Source organism: Rhamphochromis sp. 'chilingali' (genome assembly GCF_963969265.1).
Source record: "Rhamphochromis sp. 'chilingali' genome assembly, chromosome: 2".
Lineage (NCBI taxonomy): Eukaryota > Metazoa > Chordata > Actinopteri > Cichliformes > Cichlidae > Rhamphochromis > Rhamphochromis sp. 'chilingali'.
In genome coordinates this window covers 1,886,246-1,909,405 of record NC_137930.1, presented here as the reverse complement: position 1 = coordinate 1,909,405, position 23,160 = coordinate 1,886,246, and the positions used below count along the sequence as shown (strand labels likewise).

Sequence of the window (23,160 nt, the reverse complement as noted above, 5' to 3'; positions counted from 1 at the left end):
TTTAAAACGAGGCTCTAAGGTGAGGTCTTCTCACGTCGTTAAATCCTCTGTAAGTCTCGTCCTCACCTCCTTTCCTGGTTCGGGCGAGGATAAGAGGACAGGAGGTCGGGATGTGAAATTTGAGATTGCTTTTGAAGCGCTGATGAGATTTGCGGTCGCCACCTTCTTAGACTTTTGGAGGCAGAAGTGTTCGTACTGGACGAGATGGTGAAGTTTGAAGCTATCCCCACACTATAAATGGTCCAAACCTGTCTGTCTCTGCTGCTGGGCTCACTGCTGGAGCTTCAACTGGACAGTAGAGGACAGATTAGAGGAACGGAAGTGTTGGGCAGTTAATATTGGTGTAACTTTGGTCACCGCTAACAGGTTTGTGGCTAAAGTAAAAATTTCTGCCATAGAAGAGAGCGGTTTAAAGCAGCGGTCCCCAACCTCCGGGCCTCTGACCGGTACCGGGCCGCGAGAGTTGAGGCTCAGGTGTGAAATGTTTGGTTTTCAGGGTTTTTATCGGTTTTCAGCGTTATTTTGTTATCGTTTTTATCGTTAACTTGGTTTTCCTGGGTCTTTTCACGTGTGTTATGAATGAAGTAAGGAAGGAAAATACAAAGCTGCTGCCCGCTCAGGTCGCACAGAGGCTTGTGTTTTATTAAATTTAAGAGTTTATTATTCAGCAGAATAACTCACGTGTCTCTGGAGGAGAGCTGATTATACCTCAGAAAAGCAGAAAGAGTTTTAAAAGACTCGAGTTTTAAAAGACTTGGCTTCGTCAAACAGGCTGCTGATGGACAACTGAGCGGTCTCAGCTGAGCGCGCAGCAGTCGGGATCAAATGCAGCACGAGTACAATCACCTCCTGCCTGAGAAAAGAAGAGCAGCCGAGGAATTAGACATGAAGGAAGCAGGCCCGCTTCAAATGAGGAAGTACTCGTACCAATCAGAGTTTTAAAGCAGCCATAGCTCTTTTATGATGAGGGCCTGAATTCTCCTTCAGGGCTTAATTAAAAGTGGAATGTAGAAGCCATTATCACACCGAGTGGCTGGTCCTTAAACCACCATTTCCACGTCTCCACAGTGTTTTAAAGAGGAACCACAGATGAGAGGTTATAATATTACAGAGGAGCAGTCACAGGGCACAGTTTGGTTAAAGGCTCGATGCAATAATCGAATAATAATCATTTATTTTGTGTTGCTTTTCAAAGTTGCCTCACGTAGGCTGTTACAACAAAAGAGAGTTATAAATTAAAATATATAAAGCAGCAAAAATAGGATAATAATAATGTTTTCATAGAAGATGAAAAGTCATGAAAGTTGTTTTATGAGCTCTGAGTTTGAATCAGTGATTTGTTGATTCCTGATCGACATGTTCAGTGTTTGATGGCTCCAAGCTGTCGCTCTGTAGTCTTTATTCCACTTTGTTTGACATGAACTTTGGACTTTGACCCAGTGATTTTGGGTTTGGGGGCTTCTGTTTAATCACTAGTTTGCTCATTGTTTCCATGAAGTTGACTGTTCCTGAGCTAATCTGAAGGCCACATGAAGTTTGAAAGTCTGTAGCGAATGACAGGAAGTTGGCGACCTATGCATCTCAGCATCTCCTGACCCCGCGCTGCGATTTACGTGGCCTACAGCTTCATGGCCGGGTTGCTGTTGTTCCCAGTCTCTTTCCCACTAACAGCTGACTGTGGAATATTTAGTAGTGAGGACATTTCCTGACTGAACGTGTTGCACAGGTGGTGTCCTATCATGGTACCACACTGGAATTCACTGAGCTCCTGACAGCGAGTCATTCTTTCACAATCGTTTGTAGAAGCAGTCTGCATCCTTAGGCACGATCTGATATCGTCGTGTTGGTGTTGTTCCCACATCATCATGAAAATGTTGTTCCAGGTTCAACATTGCAAGTGACCAATCAGAATGTTGTGACGTCATACTTTTGCGACTTCGGGAAAAACCGCCGTAAAACAAAAAACTGTACTTAAGCTGCAAGAAACCGCCTCTGTCTGCCGACCCTGACCCTAACCCTAACCCTTTAATAAACGGTAAGCAGAATTGATATTGTCCTTGCAACATTGGAATTTCATAAATGCACGAATGGCTTGGCGCGCAAAAGAATAACGTCACAACAATGTGATTGGTCACTTGCAATGTTGAACCTGGAACAACATTTTCATGATGATGTGGGAACAACACCAACACGACGATATCAGATCATCCCATCCTTAGCTGCTTGACTTTATACACATGGAGGTGAATGGAACACCTGAATTTAATGAAAACAGAGTCTTTGTGTTTTTAGTTGGTTTAGCCTCTTGAGTGGCATCTTGTTAAGTCTCTCCAGTTTCTTGTTGATTGTGTCTATTTGGTCGGTAAGTCTGACGTCATTAGCCATTTCCGGATCCAAACTCCACTTCAGGTCCCAAAGCCAAACGAACACTGCGGCATCACTGAGAGTTACAAACTGTCTAAATTCTTTCATCTTTAATAAAATGATCAGCGTTGCTGCTTTACCAGGTGTAACAATTAAGTTTAACATCCAGGCATCCATGAAAACAGGATTTATGAAGTTTAGTTAGAAGTTAGCAGGAAGTTAGCTCGCTAGCTTCCATCTAAGCATGATATAGCATGTTCTGACTGAGAGGGTTCTGAAAAATTCAAACGTACAGCTCTGCTGTTATTTCCAACATAAATGAAGACAGTAAACTAAACAGCAGTGACGTTTGTAGGGTTACTGAAGTTGGGCTAGCTGCTATATAATGATGTGCTACGTGATTGCTAGCGACACAGCTATGTTAGCATAACATAAACACAGTGAAGCTGGAGGATGAACGCTAACTTTTTTCCACTTGATAAAAGTTAACGTGAAGGTTCCCGATGGTTTGGGCTTTTTTAAGGGGCTTGTTCAGATTAAATAGAACAAGATGCAAAGCATTAAAACATGTTAAAAACACAACAGTCTTAGTAAACACAGAGTAGTTCAGACCTGGCAGCAGGGTTCATACGTCACACTTAAAGAGCAGATGGGTCTAAGCTGCTGAGTGTTTCTTCTTCACTTACTATGTGTTTATACATCACTAATACAGATTGTGAATGAGATGTCATATATCTTATTGTTTGAACAGAGTGAGTAATTAGCAGACAGAGATGAGTTCAGTATGTCAGAATTTGGTAACTGCAGTGTGAGGAACAGAGAAATGCAACCATCTCCAGGCCTTAACTCAAGGTTAGAGATAAGAAATGGAAAACGAGGAGAAGAAAACTAAATGTCAGCTTGTAAATGGATAATTTAGCCTGACTGCAATCAGCTGACAGTCTGAGTCTGTTCCCTCCAAACCTCACTGAGCTCAGCTGCTGAAGCTAATCAGTCACCTCAGAGGGCGACTCCAGGCACCAAACTTTGACTCTTGTTGCCTCAGCAGCTGGAAACAATTATGCGACCAATTACAGGAACTCTGAGCAACAAATCAACAACTGTTCAATAATTTCAGTCTGCATATGGAGAGCAGCCTGTACATAATCTATGTTAGTGTATTGGGTGTGGGTTGATGGGGGCATTTGGTGTGTTTTTGCTCTCTCCTTTCCACAAACGCTCTTTCTTCCTCTTTACTGATATTTTCTGGATTTATCAGCTGAGCTGCACCTGAGAGGGTGATCGGAGAAGTCGGCCAAGTGTAGATGCCAGCGATCAAAGGCGCTCCCGCTGTGAACGTTTGTTGGAATGTGTGTTTAATAAGATGATGGCGGATGGAGCTCACTGCACAGCAGAGAAACTGTCTCAAACTGGGTAAAGACTTTTGAAAGACACTATGATCAGAAGAAGATCCAACATGGAAGGCTGCACGGAGCATCTTTTGGACAGACATGAATACAGGTGTACATTTTGCCCTCTGGTGTGCCTTGAAATTATGCAAATTATTTCCCCTGCACCTTCTGTACTACCATTGCAACATGGCTGAGAAAAATTGGAAGATATCCAGTGTTCACAGGTAGAGCTTAAAGGTAATCTGTCATCGTTATCTGACAAAATCAGTGAGTCATCCACAAGCCACAGGATCCTGTATTTCAAATCCCAGAGCATCTTTCTGGATTTACTTACCCTGACATTGGTGGTCAAGTTAAGCAGTCACACAAAGCCAGTTACAAACTCACTAAGTTAACTCAGGCTTTCCCCACTTTCCTGGTGTTATACCTAAAACAACTATAAACTGCCACAGTCAGAAAACTTTTGCTCCACCTACTGAGTACCCACCTAACCTAATGTGACCGCATGGTGGCCCAACACAACCCAATTTACGACATCTACCAACACTTTACAACAACACAGTAGATTAACAAAGCCGGAACATTTACGGAGCATAATATATTATATTCCAACACAAAAAAACCCTTCAACACAGTCCGTCATGGTGAAGAGAGAGCTGAGAGTAAAAGCGAAGCTCTCAATTTAACGGTCGATCTACGTCCCTACCCTCACCTATGGTCACGAGCTGTAGTGACCAAAAGAACGAGTGCGGATACAAGTGGCAGAAATCAGCTTCCTCCGAAGAGTGGCTGGCCTCTCCCTTAGAGGATAAAGAGTTTGGCCATCCAGGAGGGGCTCAGAGTAGAGCGGCTGCTCCTCCACATCGAAAGGAGCCAGTTGAGGTGGTTTGATAAGGGCGTCTGACAAGGATGCCTCCTGGGTGAGGTGTTCTAGGCATGTCCCACTGCAAGAGGCCCTGGGCCAGAACCAGGACACGCTGGAGAGATTATATCTCTCGGCTGGCCTGGGAACGCCTTGGTGTTCCTGCGGACAAGCTGGAGGAGGTGGCTGGGGAGAGGGAGGTCTGGGCTTCTCTGTCTCTGACCCCGGATACGTGGAAGAAGATGGATGGATAAAATAATCCAGATCAAAAGTTACAAACAACATGAATTAAAGATCATAACAATGCATGCACTCATTTACTCACAGCCAGGCAGACCTTCAGTACAGTAAAGAAAAACACAACTGTTACACAAAACAAGAAAAACAAAGTAAAACATGAAGTAACCAAAAGAAAAATAACAATTTTCTGAGACCAGAAAAGTGACGTGAAATGTAGCAACAGAGACGGAGCAAAAACACAGACAGCAGAAAAAAACCTACAAATACAGAAAAACAACAAACACATGACACACACCCACATCTGGTGGGATTTCCCGAGCTGTTCTGACATGGATGCAGTCATGACATCACTGTCACAGGTGTAGGTGGTCACCTGCAGATGTTTAGGAAACATGTTACACACAGTTCTGTGTTGTGTAGCATTGTGTGTGTGTGTGTGTGTGTGTGTGTGTGTGTGTGTGTGTGTGTGTGTGTGTGTGTGTGTGTGTGAGAGCTGGATAAAGAGCAGAGGAAGAAGAGCCCTTGTGGCTGTTGTGACTCTGATCCGTGTGGGTGACTCAGCTCGCATCGTGACGTCTTCTGAGGTTCTCGGGCTCCAAACACGAGGAACGGCGTAGGTGCCGAGCAGGCGGTTGCTATGCAACAATTCATCGCCAGCAGCATCCAGGTTGGACCCGAGTGGAGAGCAGCAGTCAGGCGGAGGGGGTGGTGTGTTCTTTGAAAAGCCGGAGGAAAGCAGCGTTTCTGCAGCGAGCTGTCAGTAGATTTGATTATGTGGAAGCTTAATGGAGAGGATCAGGCCAGAGCAGCTGCAAACGGAGATACGGTGCAGATAAATCTGGAAGACCGGGATGGAGGATGTGTAAAAACAGGCAAAGTGGGGCCTGGATGAACAGAGTGACACTAATTTGAAGTTTGCAACAGGCTGATGTAAGACAGGTACAGTGAGAGGCAGCACAGTGTTTACGCTTTACAGTGAAGGGATGAAGATGCAGAGTCTGTAAATGGAAATATTTACCGATCAGCTCTTCTCGATATGAAGCCGACCTCACATCAGCTGTGACGGTCTGGGTAATGTAGGTAATGAATAAATAAAGTACTTCCTGTTCTGCTGCACTGATTGTGATCATCTTTGTTGAATCCAACATCGTCACAGGAGAATTATTTTAGCATAAAGTTCAAAGATCCGGGCAGTCTGGAGTTTTTCTACATGGCAACTCTGCATTCACAATTTCCAGTTCTGGTGAGTAGAACTCTTCAAATTTCACTCAGTAAAACTGCAGCTCGGACTTCTTGGACGTTCTGTTGGTGCAGTAACTTCACAGCAGTCTTATTATTGATCAGATGATGTCATTAAAAATGCTCCAGAAGACTCAAAGCATAAACATGGTCCTGAGGTCCAGGTCAGGTGAAGCTGAGCAGACAGCTCTCGCCTGTGTCACCATCCACCTGTCATTCAAATAGGCCACACCCCTAGTAATGCAAAATTTAATCCTTAGTACAATTCAAACGGGCGACTTATAAAAACATTGTGGTTGCTACAGTTGCTATGAGGGACGAAAGGATCCATTGAAGGCGGACATTTTAACATGGGAGTCTGTGGGGACTGCCTCAGCGCTGGAGCCTCTGGTGGACGTTGGAGGAACTGCAGCTTGTAAATACTGTGTTTGATAAATATTTGATTGTTTTACAGATTCTCAGGCAGTCCTAACACTCAAGCTGCATTATGTCACGCTAAACTTAAAATAAGACGGCAATCTCCTGACAATAAGACAACACAGCGGTGGTTGCTCAGTGATTGGATTGAACTATTTGTTGCTTTTAGTGACTGACTGTGAGCGCTTTCTTGTGTTGATAAAGGTCCAGGTGACCACTTTTAATCTGAAGGTGATTTCACAGATCACCTGGTGGGAGTCTCCAGAATAATCTTCCCCCCCCCCCTGGATGACTCCTCCCACTGACCTCTCTAATGCGCAACAGGAACAACCTGCCCTGGAACAGGAAATAAAGCAGCTCCAGTGTCAGCACCAAACATCTGCTCTACTGAACACCTGCTATGATCGTTACAGTAAGACCTATGTTTCTCTCACCCCAACCAATCACAGCAGATGGCCCCGCCCCTCCCTGAGCCTGGTTCTGCTGGAGGTTTCTTCCTGTTAAAAGGGAGTTTTTCCTTCCCACTGTCGCCAAAGTGCTGCTCACATGTCATTGTTGGAGTTTCTCTTTTGTCTCTTTATTATCATAAGGTTCTTACTCTACAATATAAAGTACCTGGAGGCAACTGTTGTTGTTTTTGCTGTATAAATAAAAGTGAACTGAGTTGAATGTAATTTGGTTGAACAGGAAATTCACATCATGGATCTGGAGCAGCTGTGTGATGATGTCATGTCAACATGGACCAAAACCTCTGAGGGATGTTTCCAGAAACTTTTTAAATTTGTGCCACAAATGACTAAAGCAGAAGAGAGCTCAGACTCAGCTTCACTGTCATTCAGCCATTTGACATGATATGAATGAAAAACAGATTCTCTGTCCAGGACCTGGGTCTGAGCGACCCAGGGTCCATGAGCATTTATGACTCTTGTTATATGATATGTGTTTGTTTCTGCATTGTGCTGCTGTTCCTGTGTCTATGATGTTGGAGACCTCACCTGCTCAACCGCCTGCCATAACCACGCCACCATCACTTTACCTACCTGTTGCTGCTGCATCACCGTCCAATCTACCCCCAGTGGCTGCTACACCACCATCATTTCCACTGCCTGCAGCTGCCACACCAGCACGGCCTGCGTGTCACAAACCACCTGCAGTGCTTCGCCATGGGCCATCGGAGCTCTTACGTGGCTGGACCTACTACAAGGCTGTCATCAGATCACTGGCCGGCCACCAGAACTGCTATGCCACAGCTGCCAGACCTGTGGCAGGCCGCTCGAGCTGTTTTCCTGCCGTCACCGTCCATCGGGCCAGCTGCCAAAACTGTGGCAGAACTGCGGTTGATTTTTTCAGTTTTTTGGGGACTGTTTTGACAGCGCTGCTGGACGTGCGGTCGGACTTTGAAACCGTTGGGATTAGGGGCTCTGTTTGCTAGAGGATTTTGTTTTTGCACGGAGAGTGCGGAGACTCGGGAGCAGAGTACAGACACTTGGGAGAAGGCGCGACACGGGAGTCGTGGGAGCGCACTGGAGATTTGTTGTGTGTTACATTTACTTCACTGTAAATCAACGCACTGTTTACTGCACAGAGTCCAGCATTTAGGTCCTTTCTCCCCCACAGTCTGCCACACAGACCGTGACATTCTCAGGTCTCAGTATTGCAGCATGCTACCAAACAACGAGTAAAACATTACAAATAACTACAATTAATAGAACAAGAAATTCTCAAAAATAAGTACTGAAATATGCAAAAACATAAATAACAATCACAAATATATAATATTTATATTTGGTTCTTCTTTATTTTAATGACTATTTACAGATTTTCACTGGAGGCATCAAAACTATGGATGAACACATGGAATTAAACCCTCGGCCTTCTCTCAGCGAGCTTCATGCTGTAGTCACCTGACATGGTTTCACTTCACAGGTGTGTTAACTCCAAAGCTGGAATCCTGGAATTTCTTGCCTTCTGAATCTGGTTGGGACTAGAAGTCAGGGTGGCACGCAGTAGGGCTGCACGATATCAGGAAACCCTGCGATGTGCGATAACTGCGATCAATATTGCGATAACGATATGACTTGCGATAAAATAAATAGCAAAACAAACAAAAAACCCCGAATACATAATTTCCGTTTTACTGCAACAGTTTTATTTAAAGAAAGCTGCTGTATTAGCAGTGTAACAACAAAGTGCACTTTAACATTGAAACATTGCCCCCATAAAAATTTTTGGGTCTTCTTTAAGATCCCAGCTGGCCAGCACCTCACGTAATACACGGGCTATATTTTCACTAGTGTGAGAGTTTGGAAAACACACAGTCTCTAGACACCGTGTTTTCAGTTCAAAGTCTTCGGTGAGGAAGAGCACTGTGAAACTCATATATGGCTCCGTTGTACGACTTGATCATAGGTCTGTAGCGTAGTTTTCAGCTTGGCTCAGTTCAAATGTGACGGTCTTGTGTAGGGCTGGGTATCGTCCATGATTTCTAGAATCGATTCGAATCCGATTCACAAGGTCCTGAATCGATTCGATACACAATTCGATTCAATTCGATTCGATTCGATTTAAATCTGGGAAATTTTGCCTCAGTCAGATTATAATTCAGATCAGCACATTTACATATTTTTGTATCTATAAAAAGGAAGCTGACACACGCAAGACTTTATCACAGGTGTGAGCATCACAGCAGAGGCCTTTGTGTCAAAGTAGCTGAAGATAAAACACAGAAACACATGAAGGTGGTTTTCCTGGCCTGGATTTTATAAAAATATTCTGCAGTACATCAAAAACGAAAGAAAACCATTAACCAGCTTATGAACATTGTCTCTGAAGTTCCAGCGGTTTTATTAGAGACAGCGTTTTGCATCATTTTAAAAAGTTTACATTTGTTCAGAAGCCTGTTGAACGGCAGAAATTAGGTTTTCTCTTTGGAAGTAAGTAAAAAAAACATCGGCCGACAGCCTGTAAACAACAGTAGACTTGTGCGTAACAACCAAGCAAATAATGCAGAAAACAGATTTCGGGGACAGACGGGAAACTGTTCTTGAAGTACAGAGAGAGAGAGAGAGCTGTGCATGAAGTGTGATTTTATCCTGGTGGAAGCAAAACAGCAACAGTCAGAGTGAATCCATGACGATGTTTATGTGAAGCGTAGTTTGGATCTTCTTTTGCTGCTGGTTCGGTCAATATTGTTTGGAGAGAGATCAAACTAACAGCTTTAGAATCTGTGCAAAAACGGCGTGAACACAAAGCGCGGACCCGCCGAAACATCAGAATCAGCGAGCTGTCGGCTTTCAGCCCCGAGCGTGTCCGTGCCGTCGGGTGAGAAAGTCACATCTCACTGATCCTGATCCGTTGGCGCTTTGTGTTTACGTCTCTGTGCAGAATCTGTGTTCCTGCTCTCATTCACTGTTTTAAATGTTTGGTGGTTGTCAAAATTTTGTGAAGTTTCACCTGAGATTCTGGAATTTCGGGCAAAATACATTTATATTAAAAAAATCAATTCAGGATTTTAATGAATCGATATCACGTTATCCAAGCCAGAATCGATATTAATCGATGAATCGATTATTAAAACCCACCCTAGTCTTGCGGCATGTTTCGTACATTTGTGGAATGGCGACATGGGAAAAGTAGTTTCCTGAGGGGATGCGGTATCTCCGGTCCACTTTATGTATCAGACTGGTGAAGCCCTCCCTGCTAACTGTATTTATAGGCATCATGTCTTTGTCAAAAAATGTGTAATGGCCTCTGTTATTTCTTTGTAGCGCTTCCACGTTTTCTCATAAGGAGTTCCACTTTAAAAACTCGGATACAGAGACGGCCGTTGGACTGCGGCGCTCTTTGTCTTAACATTAGCAACATTAGCTAGCCCTGTCTTTCTGGAACTCTTCAAACAGTTCTCTGTGGTCGTGTTGAAGATGATGGTGGAGTCGTGTTTCCTCTGGTGGTTGCCACGAGTGTTCGGCAAGTTTTGCAGAGCACCTGTGTTTGGAGAACGTCGTCTTTACCAAATCCAAAGTACCTCCAAATAAGCGAGGTACTATTTTTTAGCCACGAGTTCATAGTCAGTAGCGTTCTCGTCATGCGTCTCGCTCTCAGCCATTACAACTCCGACTCGTCGCTGCAGCGTTGTTCGCTCCCCACCTACATAGGAGGCGGGCCTCTAATCCATTTGATTGGTTAATGCCGTGAAGGGCTCTGTTCGACTGGTCAAATGTGTAAAGGGGTTTCTTTGATTGGCAAATTCTTTAAAGCACGTGCGTAAACATTTTAAGGTACCCAATTATCGCAGTTTGCGCCGTCTTTTGCAATGGGCCCATCGCACAGGCTGATATTGTGATGACAATAAATTTTTTATTTATTGTGCAGGCCTAGTACACAGCTGACAGCTCTATTTGACAACTGTTAGAATTCATATTATGGCAAGAACCAATCAGCGAAGGAAACAACAGTCTGTCATTTCTTTAAGAACTGAAGGTCAGTCAATCCAGGAAATTGCAAAAACTTCACAAAAACCATAAAGCGCTACAAAGAAACTGGCTCACACGAGGACCGCCCCAGGAAAGCAAGAGCCAGAGTCCCCTCTGCTGCTGAGGATACATTCATCCACCAGCCTCAGAAATCACAAGTTAACAGCTACTCAGATCAGAGCGCAGATAAATGCCACATAGAGCTCCAGTAACAGACACACTCTACATCAGCTGTTCAGAGGAGACTGTGTGAATCAGGCCTTTATGGTCAAATAGCAAGCAGAGGAGATTAGTTTGGGCCAAGAAACACAGGGAATGGACATTAGACCATCTGTGCTTTGGTGTGATGAGTCCAAATCTGAGATCTTTGGTTCCACAAAGGTGAACGATGGTCTCTACATGCATGGTTCCCACCATGAAGCATGGAGGAGTGTCTGGTAGTGTGTGCGCCAGTGAACATGAACTTTTAAAACTCAAAATATTTTTTTATATACTGGTTAAAAGTGTTTGTGAAATACTTTGTTCTTTATGCTGGACTAACAAACTGCAGTCACAAAGACTGACTGTGAGCACTTTTCGGTGATTACAGAGTCATAATAACGTGTCATATATGAGATTATCACCATGGCATGACATCACATCATGTATGTATTTGCAATATTTAAAAAAAACAGCTGACAGTGTGTTTTCATATTTTCATTCTGTGCTTAAAGGGAGAAAGGTTTATTATTTCTGCAGTATTGCTGTCATTGCTTTTATCTATAGTTTTTTGGGGTTTTTTTTTTGAGAATAACAGAGTGAGTCAGACTGCAGGATGAACACTGAGCTGTTTGTGCCCCCCAGTGGTCTTTGACCACAACGTGCTTCCAGTGAATTCCCGAATCCAAGCTGTGTGTCATCAGCAGCCACTCCACCTTAAAACTGACTTCACGTATAAAACTTGGGTCATTTATTTAAGAATTTGCACCATATCCAGCCTTCTTGTGCCCCCCTGTACAGAAACTCAAATGTTATTTTCAGACTTTTATTTTAGGGAGCCTTACACCTGTACACATGGTACACATTCACAAATAACGTTTCATTTAAAAATTTGTAATAGAGGGGAGGACACATATGCTAATGTAATGTTAATAAATGGGGATTTATGAACACTAAACTTTCATGTTCAGAGAACACGCTCAGCTATATCTTGAGGATCTGAGTGTTCATGTGATTTATATGCTTTGCTATATATATGCAACAACGTCCAACGTTACATGTTAGTCAACTTCATTCACATTAATTAACCTTCAGCTTTCGAAACTTAAGTTTTTATATTTCCTTGAACCACTTGAATGCACCTTTTCTAATTCGTGTTTTACCGGGGGTCCGCGAAGGCGCTTCGTTGGCATTTTACGGCCTCCGATTGGTTCGATTTGTGTTATTTGCACCACGTGACACCAGACATGGCCGCCAGCGAGCCGAGTAAAGACGGTAAGTGTGACCTTTTAAACGTGTCCGCGGCTTTAATGCTGATATCTGGTGGTCTGCGTGCAAAGGTTTGGGTGTCGGTGACTCTCCGAGTCTGTGGGAATCCACAATCAGCAGAAAAAAGGCTAAAAAAAATCAGAAAAGCAGGCGGGAACCCGCCCGGCTAAGCTAGCAGGCTAGGAAATAGCTGGGCTGCTAACTGTGATTATACAGCAATCTCTATATTCAGTCAGTACTCAGTCTGACAGCTGTGAAGTTTATTCAGGATTTAACAGCGTGTAAAGTCTGAGTTCGATTAATGAGTTATTTAATTCATTAATTAATTTATTTTTTTACTTTTAGATCATAGTTTTGTCCCCACGGGTGATGAAAATAATTGTATACAGACAGATTTTTGTAGATCAGAGGGAAATGCTTCTTCATGCCAGGCTGTACATTCTCGCTTCCGCTTGGTTTTGACTCACCTGGTCTGGAGTAGAGTGTGTGTGGTATATAAGGTGTAGTCTCTCTTCTGCTTTCTCAGGTAAGGACAGCATTCTGGAGCCGCTGTGTTTCCCCGATCAGCCGGCTGACATCTCCAGCCCTCCCGGTGTTCAGTGTCCCGGCTCCGAGCCGCTGGTCTGCCTGTTCTGCTCTGAGTCCGTCCCACCGCCGCGGAAAGACGTCCTCCTCAGACACCTGCTGATGGAGCACAAGCTTGTCATCGCCGACGTCAAACTCATCGCAGACGTCCCAAAGTACGAGCCACACATGCTCCGGCTCACTCGTTTAACTCTCGGGAACACGTTTGGATGTTTTTAGCATTTGGAACTCGATCATTTCACCAAAGACTTCCTGTAATTATTTGGGGTGATGGGGGGAAACCCTTACCTTACAAGTATAAATATATACAACAAGTCCAGCATGTCCACGCCTGTTAGTGTGCTGCTTTTATGAACCGTGACGAAGTGTTTCTGTGCGCCGGTAAACCTGGCTGTGAGTCGGTTTTTACTGACGAGTTTCCTCCATCAGGTACTTGCTGTACTGGAAGGGCAGATTCCTCGAGCAGCCGCTCACAGATTTCTGCAGCGTCATCAAAACCAACTCCACGGGCCCAGTCGGTGAGTTCACTCAAACCCACAGAGGACCTGACCTTTCAAAGTGAACCACGTACACTTCCTCCAGCTCTGATTAATGACTCATTAAAAACTCTTCTTCCTCGCTGACCTGACAGAGAAGCAGGAGGACTACTTCCTGCTGTGTGACGTCCTTCCAGAAGACAGAGTCCTCCGAGAGAAGCTGCAGCAGAAACGACTGGTGAGGAGACGTGACACTCGGAGCATCCTGAGTGAATCTTGTGCTGCTGGAAGTTTCGTTTCTTTTAAACTTTGTTTTGAGGCAAAGTCTGAAAATCAGGAAAAATCAGAAAAATTGCAGATTTGAGTGATTTGACACGCTTTGTGTCGTTGTAACCTCTGCACTTTAAATATCTGAGCACTCTGAGGTAGTTTTCTGAAGAATTCCTCTGAGCTCTTCTTCTGTGCTCCCACAGGAGGAGGTCCTGGAGCAGCAGCAGAAGGAGCGAGACGACAGCAGCTTCCATCGTCTCTGCATGTTCTGCAGCGAAGAGTTCACGGGAAACAGGTAAAGCGCCGCGGGATTCCCATCAGTCCTGGAAACCTCACGTGTGTTAGATTAAAGCAGACAGAAGGTAGAGCTTCCTGAAATCATGTGACTAAAAGCTTCTTTGCTTCCTGTAGTCATCTCTTATGATCCAACCCCCAAAAAGCTGCTTTTTACGCATAATTCCATAAACATCATTCAGTGACATGTCTGAGCCTGAACCAAGAAGCTGATCTGAGACCAGTGCAGCTCCTCACCCTTCTTCCTCTCCTGCTAAGGGTCAGGTCTGAGACCTGTGCAGGTGTGCGCTGGTTCATGAATGGCATGAAGGTGTGACTCACTGGTGTTTACCACAGTTCTTGTGTGGATCTGTGTCTTACCTCCAGTTAAGTTTCCATCCATCCATTTTCAGTCACTGTGTTGGTTCGCAGATGCTCGGCCTCCCTCTGCACAGGCACCACCTCCAGCTCCTTGCGGGAGGACGCCGAGAGACATAACCCGCGTCCGCTCCGGGTCTCCTCACATTTGGACATGCAGCGGCCCATGGCGAGAGAGGCTGCTTCCCTCTGTCTGCCACTATGGGCACGCTGCGTGGATCTTGAAGTCTTGTCCAAATGGGAACTTCTGGACGAAGCCCAAAGGACTGCAGCGCAGTGCTAACAGTGATGATGTCAGCTGATGTTTTCTTTTGTTTATTAAAAATGGCTCCACGTGCTGTTTCCAGGTCGTCTCTGCTGAACCACATGGCCAGAGAGCATTCCTTCAGCATCGGACTGCCGGACAACATCGTCTACTGCAGCGAGTTCCTCGACACGCTGCAGGACAAACTGGACAGGTACGCTAATCGTTGCTTTTTATTCACAGCGTTAAGTTTTGTTTCGCGCGCCTTTTCATTTTGCTCCCCTCGCTTCAGTCTGCAGTGTCTGTACTGCGAGAAAACGTTTCGAGATAAAACCACGCTGAAGGATCACATGAGGAAAAAAGCTCACCGCCGCATCAACGCCAAAAACCACGAGTACGACCGCTTCTACGTCATCAACTACCTGGTAAAACCCAGCGACACACTCGCCACACGCTTCCACGTCAGGATAAACGAAGCAGTTCTGTAGAAGCAAACGCACGACCTGAATGTATTGTTCCAATATTAAAGCGTCCCTCCTGTCCTGTCAGGAACTGGGAAAAACGTGGGAGGAGGTGCAAAGCGAAGATGACCGTGAGCTGGCGGATGATGAGGATGAGTAAGTATCCTCATGTAGCTCTGTGAGGACGGCATTAACTAAAGTGTCCTGATGCATGTCATACACACTGCTCTGTGTCGTGTTAAAGGCAAAAACCGGGCCGGGCTGCACTTGCATGTAATACCAGCTTTTACCACCAGATGGTGCAGTTAGTGGGTGTAACGTTTATTTTAAACCAACACGACATCACCAGTCCGAGCACGCTTGATCTCCAGCGCTAACCAGGTGCTGTGAGCTCGGGGTAGCTGTGGATCAGGAGGTGCAGCGAAAGGTTGGAGGTTTGATCCCCGGCTCGATCCCAGATACTGAACCTTGGATTGTCCCTCCTGATAATATTCTTATTTACTGTGTCAGCCTGGATGCAAAAGTTTCAATCAAGTCCACTTCCTAGTCCTCCTCTGATCCTGTGTGAATGCTTTCAGTCTGCTCGTTTCATCTCTGTATCGTCCGCAGTGATTGGTCGGACTGGCAGGCTCATCCGGTCTCTGCAGTGTGTCTGTTCTGTGATCACCAATCGGAGACGTTGGAGCAGATCTACGCGCATATGAAGGTACGGGAACGTAGAAGTTTCAGAGAAGGAAAATATCGTTTTCTGCTTTTCATCCCTGAAACGATTCTGCAAAGGCTTCTGGGAGAACGGAGACAGTGCACACTAACAGGAAACGATCTGCTTCCTGAGGTCTCTGCAAACATATGAATCCATCGTTCGCACAAAACATGGATTTTACTCAGAAAGTGCCCTCACACACAGACGGACCGAAGCTGAAGAGCTTTTAAAATGAAGCGCCTTTTATTTTGAAAAGTTTCCAAATAAATACATGATTGTCAAACCTTTAACGAGCAAATAAAAATGTTTCCTCGTTGTTGGGTCTGTGTTTCCACAGGCCCCGCTAGTTTAGAGACTTATTCATCATGAAGGAAACAAGACATAACAGAACATCTTCAACCGGTTTTTCACTCGCTAACGAGGGAAGTCTTTGGTCAAGAACCAGCTCTTGGAGCCCACGCCCCTGTCCTGTCTCAGGCCCGAAGTCCTTCAAAGAGCAGCTTCCCCCGTAGCTATTTATTGACATGGCAGTTACAATACACAATACAACACAAGCACCTCCCACGTAAAACCCCCCAATGGTTCTAAGACAAGGCTCTGTGTGTGTGTGTGTGTGTGTGTGTGTGTGTGTGTGTGTGTGTGTGTGTGTGTGTGTGTGTGTGTGTGTGTCAGTCATAAAAGCAGGAAGCTCACAACAGATCTGTCAGGATGCATCTGCAATAAAAGCTCCCCCAGCACAGAGTGGCTGGAGAGGTCAGAGACAAAGGAACGTCTTGATCCTATAGGTTGAACTCAGACCGTACAAATTTAAGAAACACGATGACAACATTCAACAATTAGACTTAACACTCGTGAACAATAAATAAATCTAGGATTGGACGTCGACTGCAGTCCGATTTTGTCGTTGATTAAACGTTCTGGTTTAAAGTCAGAACCAGTTTCCCAAACGTGACTCTAAGTTTGTGCTCACGAGTGACGAGTTTACCTGAGAGGCAGAAAAGTTTCTCTCTGCTTTCTGGTTTTGTTATTTATGAAGTCTGTAACGGGCGTCGCGTGCGTGACCCTGACATCTTTCTGTTTTGTGTTTGCAGGAGGCTCACGGCTTCGACCTCCACCTCCTTAAGACCGAGCTCAGTGGGTGAAATCGCCGTGGTAATTCGAGCGCAGTTTGCTTCTATTTCTTCCTTCTGAGTGTTTCTAATGTTCTGTCCTCCCTCAGACCTCAAGTTCTACCAGCAGGTCAAACTGGTGAACTTCATCCGGCGGCAGATCCATCAGAGCCGCTGCTACGGCTGCACGCGGATGTTCGACTGCCGGGCGGACGCCCTGCGTCACATCGCGGCTGAAGGTCACGTGATGAAACTGCCAGAGATGTCCGCCTGGGACCAGCCGCAGTAGGTTTAAGGAAGCGCCTGCAGAATTAACCAATGAGAGCGCGGGCTTTAAAGCTGGCGTACAGCTGCTGATGAACGTGGTCAACGCCACAGATGTTTACACTTCATTTGGAGTATTTTTATCAGCTGAGGAAAATGGCGTCCTTTTTGGGACTAATTTGAGCCTGAGCACTAAACGTCGTCTCGCTCCGCAGGTATTACTTCCCCACGTACGAGAACGACGCTCTCCTGTGCACGCTCTCTGACAGCGAGGAAGGCGACGGTGACGAGGAGCATCGCGGCGAGGAGATCCCGGTCATCGCGGAGGACATCTCTAACCTGAGAGCGCTGAAACAGTCCAGTGTCCTCAAGCAGCTGCTGAAGGAGCGAGGAGGCAGCAGCTAGGACCACAGACGGACACGTGTCATACGTTTGACTCAAAGGCGTCTCTGACGTCGGCTGAGCTCAGCTCATGGTGACCACATGCCACATGGCTGGAACGCAGCGGCACGGGTTTGAGTCCGGCCCTTTCCCTCTCAACTATTTCCTGTACGTCTCTACTTAGTAAAGATAAGAAAGGCAAAAGAAGAGTCCTCTCCACAGCTGGACACGCGGACGCCATGATGTCCGCTGAAACGTAATTGCTCTGCCTCGTGCAATGAAGCTGAAACATGCGTTTTCTTGAATATGAATTTTAGTACTCGAGTAAAAATGATTTTCTTTTGTAACTTGTAACTGAGCTGGATTCAGTGCTGTGGTGGACGAGCTCATCGTCAAGATGAGACGAGAGACTCTTTATTGTCATTGCACAGTCACACTTAGAACAACAGCACTACACAATTGCAAACTGTCCCGCGTCGGCACTACGCACAACACAAACAACACAACACAGGAACTTAATAAATGAAAAGAATGAGTGTATGTTTTACTGCACATTGTTATTATTGTTGTTGTTGTCCCCTCAGAAAGCCCAGGGACGTCTCGTGCCTGAAACATCTGTCCTATTTGGTGTTTCTGTTGTTTTTCTGCATCGCTTTGCTGAGCGACACCTGCCGTATGGTGGAGCCGAACTGCAGCGCTCAGAGTTTTCACCGCGTCCTTCGCGTCCAGGCTCACGTTCACGAACATGCAGCACTGAGGAGAGAAACGAGAGGTCGCTGCAGGAACTCACTGCTGTCAAACTTCCTGTTTTATCCTCATTTCGTACTCTGGCAGGCTGTAGGACATTTTGGACAATCTATAATCTTCTAACACAAAAACATACAAGTGTTCACTGAAGTAAACACACAGAGCAGTAGCAGATTTTTTTAAGTGTTTTATTTATTTTCATTTGCTGCTAACTGCCTTGTTTTCATTTGTAGTTTTTGTAGTAGGAAGAACTACAAAATCTACAAATAAACAAAGAGCAGTTAGCAAATGTAGTGCTCTCCACTATGTGAAGCCCTCACATGAATTTTTAGATTTTTCAGTTCAAGCCAATTAAATGAAATCCAAAAATTCAGCCCCAACAATCAAATGATCCCCTATGAGCAAGCACTCTGGCAACGGTGGAGAGGAAAAACTCCCTTTTAACAGGAAGAAACCTCTGGCAGAACCAGGCTCAGGGAGGGGCGGTCTTCTGCCATGACTGGTTGGGGGGTGAGGGGCAAAATTAAATCAAACATAAAGGAGAGCACAGCGTATTTATGACAGGTCGGTGGACTGTGGCTCGAGTTCAAAAGATGCTCGAATCCCGCCTGAGGTGGTATGGACACGTGATTCGAAGCAATGAGAACTCAGCAAAAACGACTATTAAGGATCGACCCAGACGGACGCCGGCCTCGAGGCAGACCGAAAAAACGGTGGATGGACAAAATCAGGGAAGACATTAAGACCATCAACGCGTCACCCGAGGACGCCTTGGACAGAACCAAACGGAGAAACCTTTGCTGAGGAGCGGACCCTGCACCAGCGGGAACAACGCCAGGATGAAGGTGGACTGTGGCTGGAAAAGATCATTACTGTTTTTAAAGGGTAACTGGTCCACATCCACAATGACAGCTCTACTGTCATTGTGGATGCGGACCACAATCCACAGTTGTCGATGGGACGTGTGCATGCAAGCATACGCAAGCCATCCCCGCTCTGTGGGGTCATGACAATAATCATGACCCCACAGAGCGGGACATTCGCTTCAGCCGAAAATCTTAGAGGCGACCCAGAAAGCTGCAGGAAGCGCAATGACACATCCGGCAACAGTTAAACCTACTTTAAGTAGGTTTACACCCCACGAACCAGGCGATTCTCTTTCTGTTGTCTGTTGTTCATGTACCGCTGGGCGCTGAAGATTTTCCACAGTTTGTCTGACTTCTGCGATCTCTTGCCTCAATTGTGCGTATGCTTGCCCGAATTGTGCGTTTTCTTCCCTGAGTTGTGCATTTCCTTCGATGAGTTGTGCGTTTTCTTCCCTGAGTTGTGCATTTCCTTCGATGAGTTGTGCGTTTTCTTCCCTGAGTTGTGCATTTCCTTCGATGAGTTGTGCGTTTTCTTCCCTGAGTTGTATATTTCTTTGACTGACTAGTGTGATATGTTGACTGAATTCTATGAGTTGTTCGTTTTCTTCCATGAGCTGTGCATTTTCATGCTCGAGTTCCTCTCTCGTACGCTGCAGTGGGTCTGACGGATCTCCCTGTGACATTTTTGTAAAGGGTTAAAGCTCAAAAGTGTCCAAAAGTTAAATCTCTGAATGATTTAAATGCAAAGGGTAGCTGTGTCTCAAACAACTGTCTCTTTCTGCTGTAAACTGTTGAACGAGCTCCTATTTATAGACTCGGTGGGCGTGGCAGAGAATGTGACGTCGCTGTGACATAACAATGATCCTTTGATCTTCTCAAAGGATCATTGTGATGTCACCGTGACGTCACGATGATCGTTCGAGAAGATCAAAGGAGCGCTGTGGATCATTCTGCGCATGCTCAGATCAATGAACGGGAGAATTATTTGTAAATACTTTGCTAGCTAACAAAGGTGCTTTTAGCAACAGCTGGTGGTGGTTCGTCGCTATCAACCCTTAAACTCGTGAACTGGCTCTCTAGCTTTTCGATTGCTACTGTTGTCTATCACATATGTATTATTTGGAACCCAGCTTACCTGTAAAAACAGACACACAGCAGGTAACAGGAACTACTCGGTGCGCCAGCTCGGCACCACTAGGCTGTGTCCCAATTCAGGGTCTGCACGCTTGAAGTACGCGCACTACGCACGGTGCGTACTATAAGTATGAGAAGTGCGGAAGTGAGAGGCTTGTGAAATAGGACGGTCTTGCCTTCGTCGCGCTGCTCAGGTTGCCTAGCAACCATGATACTAACCGCGAGAAACGTGTCATACAGCTTTGTGTGACAGAAACGAAGGAGAACATGTTTTGTTCATTTGAGACCAAAGGACCGTAAAACATGATTGTTGGGCTTCATTCCTGTGCTGAACAGTCATTTAAGATTAGCTAGTAAATAACAATTAGCTGATGTTGGTCATGAGACTAAAGTCATCTCACTGTGGTAATGTAAATATAATATGGCCAATATTAAAGTTATAGTCAGATTATTATGATATATTACAGCAGTGAGCTTGAACAGTTGTTTATATGTCCTATCACCTTAAATCTTCACTCAAAGACGAGTATCTGTGAGTGTGTATACAGATGTGTTATATATAAGAGACAAATATTGTTCGTTTAATACGTTGGCATTATTACATTTGGCTCAATGCTTACATATGTGTATAAAGCAAATGTACGAGCTGTGATAACTGTGTCTGATAGAATGAAGAGTAGACTGATATATGAAATATTCCTTTATTGGGTGAGAAAATCAGACCATGTCATAACTGCTGTAAGTCACACAGAATAGACATCAGAGCCTTAAACAGGCTGACGTCTGCTAAATGGGTCAAACTGGGCAGAAAGTCTACAAACACATAACATCCTTATAGAATATGATGTAACACTATAGATCAACTTAGCTCAGAATATATAAAGCATATAAACAGTTACAGCAATATGATGCAACAAACACAGCAGCTACTGATCCAAAATCCTCAAAGCTTCATAGAACTGAAACCAACATTTATTTTAGCTCCATTCTGCTGCTGATACAGACTTTAGGTTTCTGAACATTAAACTTGTTGCTGCCTTTCATGGTGTGTAACTTGAAGGCCCTGAGTACTCTGAGTACTTTCTCCCACACTGGAAACACTGGGATGATCACATTATGTGAACATTACCTAATAAGACTGATTCAGCACAGACAGTTCTGTTAAACTTTCCTAGCAGTCCTTCACAAACAGGGAACAGTCTGTCTATTCTCTCCATCTGTCAGCTGCTGCTGGCTCTTCCTCCTCCTCTTCCTCACACACTGCCGAGTTTGTCCTGGTGGATCATCAGGGCTGCAAAGCCTCACAGATGATGTGCAGCAGTGGGTCCCTCAGTCTGTCCTCACTCTGGACACTTGCAGTCGTCACACATGGACATCAAATGTGTGATAAGCTGCAGGATTCAAACACAAGTGTAACTTATAAACACACGTTCATACTTTTATTCCACAATCAGAGAGAAAGAAACAGAGAGAGAGTGCAGGACAGACAGACAGGTGACAGTCTCAGGTGTACACACTGCTACACAACAGCACAGAGAAGCAGGATTTAGTGTTTGTGTCATTACGAGTGTAAACAAGAGTTCCAGATGGTGCAGTGGACACATGTGTGACTGCTGTGATTAAAGCATCTTTCTTTCAGCTTAACGAGTGAACCGTCAGCTCGTTCAAACACACGTTAAAGTCCGTTTGGCTCGACACCACCGAACAGAGGCAGCAATATAACACAGCTCACATTAACAGTGCAGTGGATCCTGCTTGTGCCGTGATATTCAGGACTGCAAACCGAGCAGCATCACTGACTTTCAGCTTGTTGTGTTTGTGGATATATGACTGACTTTAATTATCCACAAAATCATCACATTCTCTGCAAGATTAAGGTCGACTATATATATATATTTATATATGGGGCGATCGTGGCGCATTTGAAGTACACTTCGAATTGGGACATCCGTCGTTGCGTGGCGGTGACGTAATCGCACTCAAAATGCGTACTTCAAGCATGCGGTCTCTTAATTGGGACACAGCCCCACAATTATAAAATCAGCACCACCATGTTTAGAGAAAGACCAACGACTGACACCACAAACGTCTCTCAGATTTCTGTAATACCAGAGGCGTCGCCCCCTGCTGGTCACTAGAAAGAGTGCAGGTTTTAAAGTAATTTCCTGGATCGACTGCACTGATCAGACTCACGAGTTAAGAATAAATTAGGTTTTTAAGTTCATTCACAGCTTCTAAGTATTTTTATCCAGCTGTGTGATAAAACTGTCTCAGTTTAATGTTGGCTTACGAACCAAAGTTCACATCGGCGTAGGCGGCGCTGCCACAGCCAAGCGAACTTTCGCTTTACCTCGACATCTCCGCTTCGGCTCTTAAAGTCGAAGTGTCGTCATTAAAAAGAAGTAGACTCTGCTCTACTTTAGCGCTCCCACAGAGACTTTTGGCACACTCGAAACAACTTTTTTTCCTGAAGTGTTCGTGGCTGCTCGGTGAAACTCTGCTGCCGTACCTTCAGAGTGTAGGACACCTTCTCCTTCTCGGAGCAGATGCGCAGCACCTCTCGCACCGACCTGAGAGAAACAAACTCGTGTTAGTGCCGGCTCGTAGCGCTCAGCAGGTAACGAGAGAGCGTGAGGAGGCTGGGACGGGTTTGTCCTGCTGGTCTCTGTCTCCTCTCTGACGGGAAACTCGACCTCTGTCCGCACTGAGCTGCAGCTTCTCCTCATCAAACATGGATGCACGGCTGTCAGGAGGCACAGGTTTGTCTCAATGGGCCCACACAGCAGATCATGTTCCAGGGAGGTAGACGAGGGTATT

At 45.2% G+C, this 23,160-nt stretch overlaps 1 protein-coding gene across 1 annotated transcript; it reads left to right on the top strand.

Moving 5' to 3' along the window:
- Positions 1–12,430: 12,430 nt before the first annotated feature.
- Positions 12,431–19,887, top strand: znf277 (zinc finger protein 277; the record flags this gene model as incomplete). The annotated part of the gene is made up of 12 exons (XM_080875313.1): positions 12,431–12,458; positions 12,979–13,192; positions 13,467–13,555; positions 13,669–13,751; positions 13,987–14,078; positions 14,782–14,892; positions 14,971–15,103; positions 15,228–15,295; positions 15,749–15,845; positions 16,934–16,976; positions 17,062–17,236; positions 17,431–19,887. The coding sequence occupies 12 exons, from the start codon at positions 12,431–12,433 to the stop codon at positions 17,618–17,620; spliced, it is 1,323 nt and encodes a 440-aa protein (XP_080731439.1). The 3' UTR covers positions 17,621–19,887.
- Between the last annotated feature and the right edge of the window lie 3,273 nt (positions 19,888–23,160).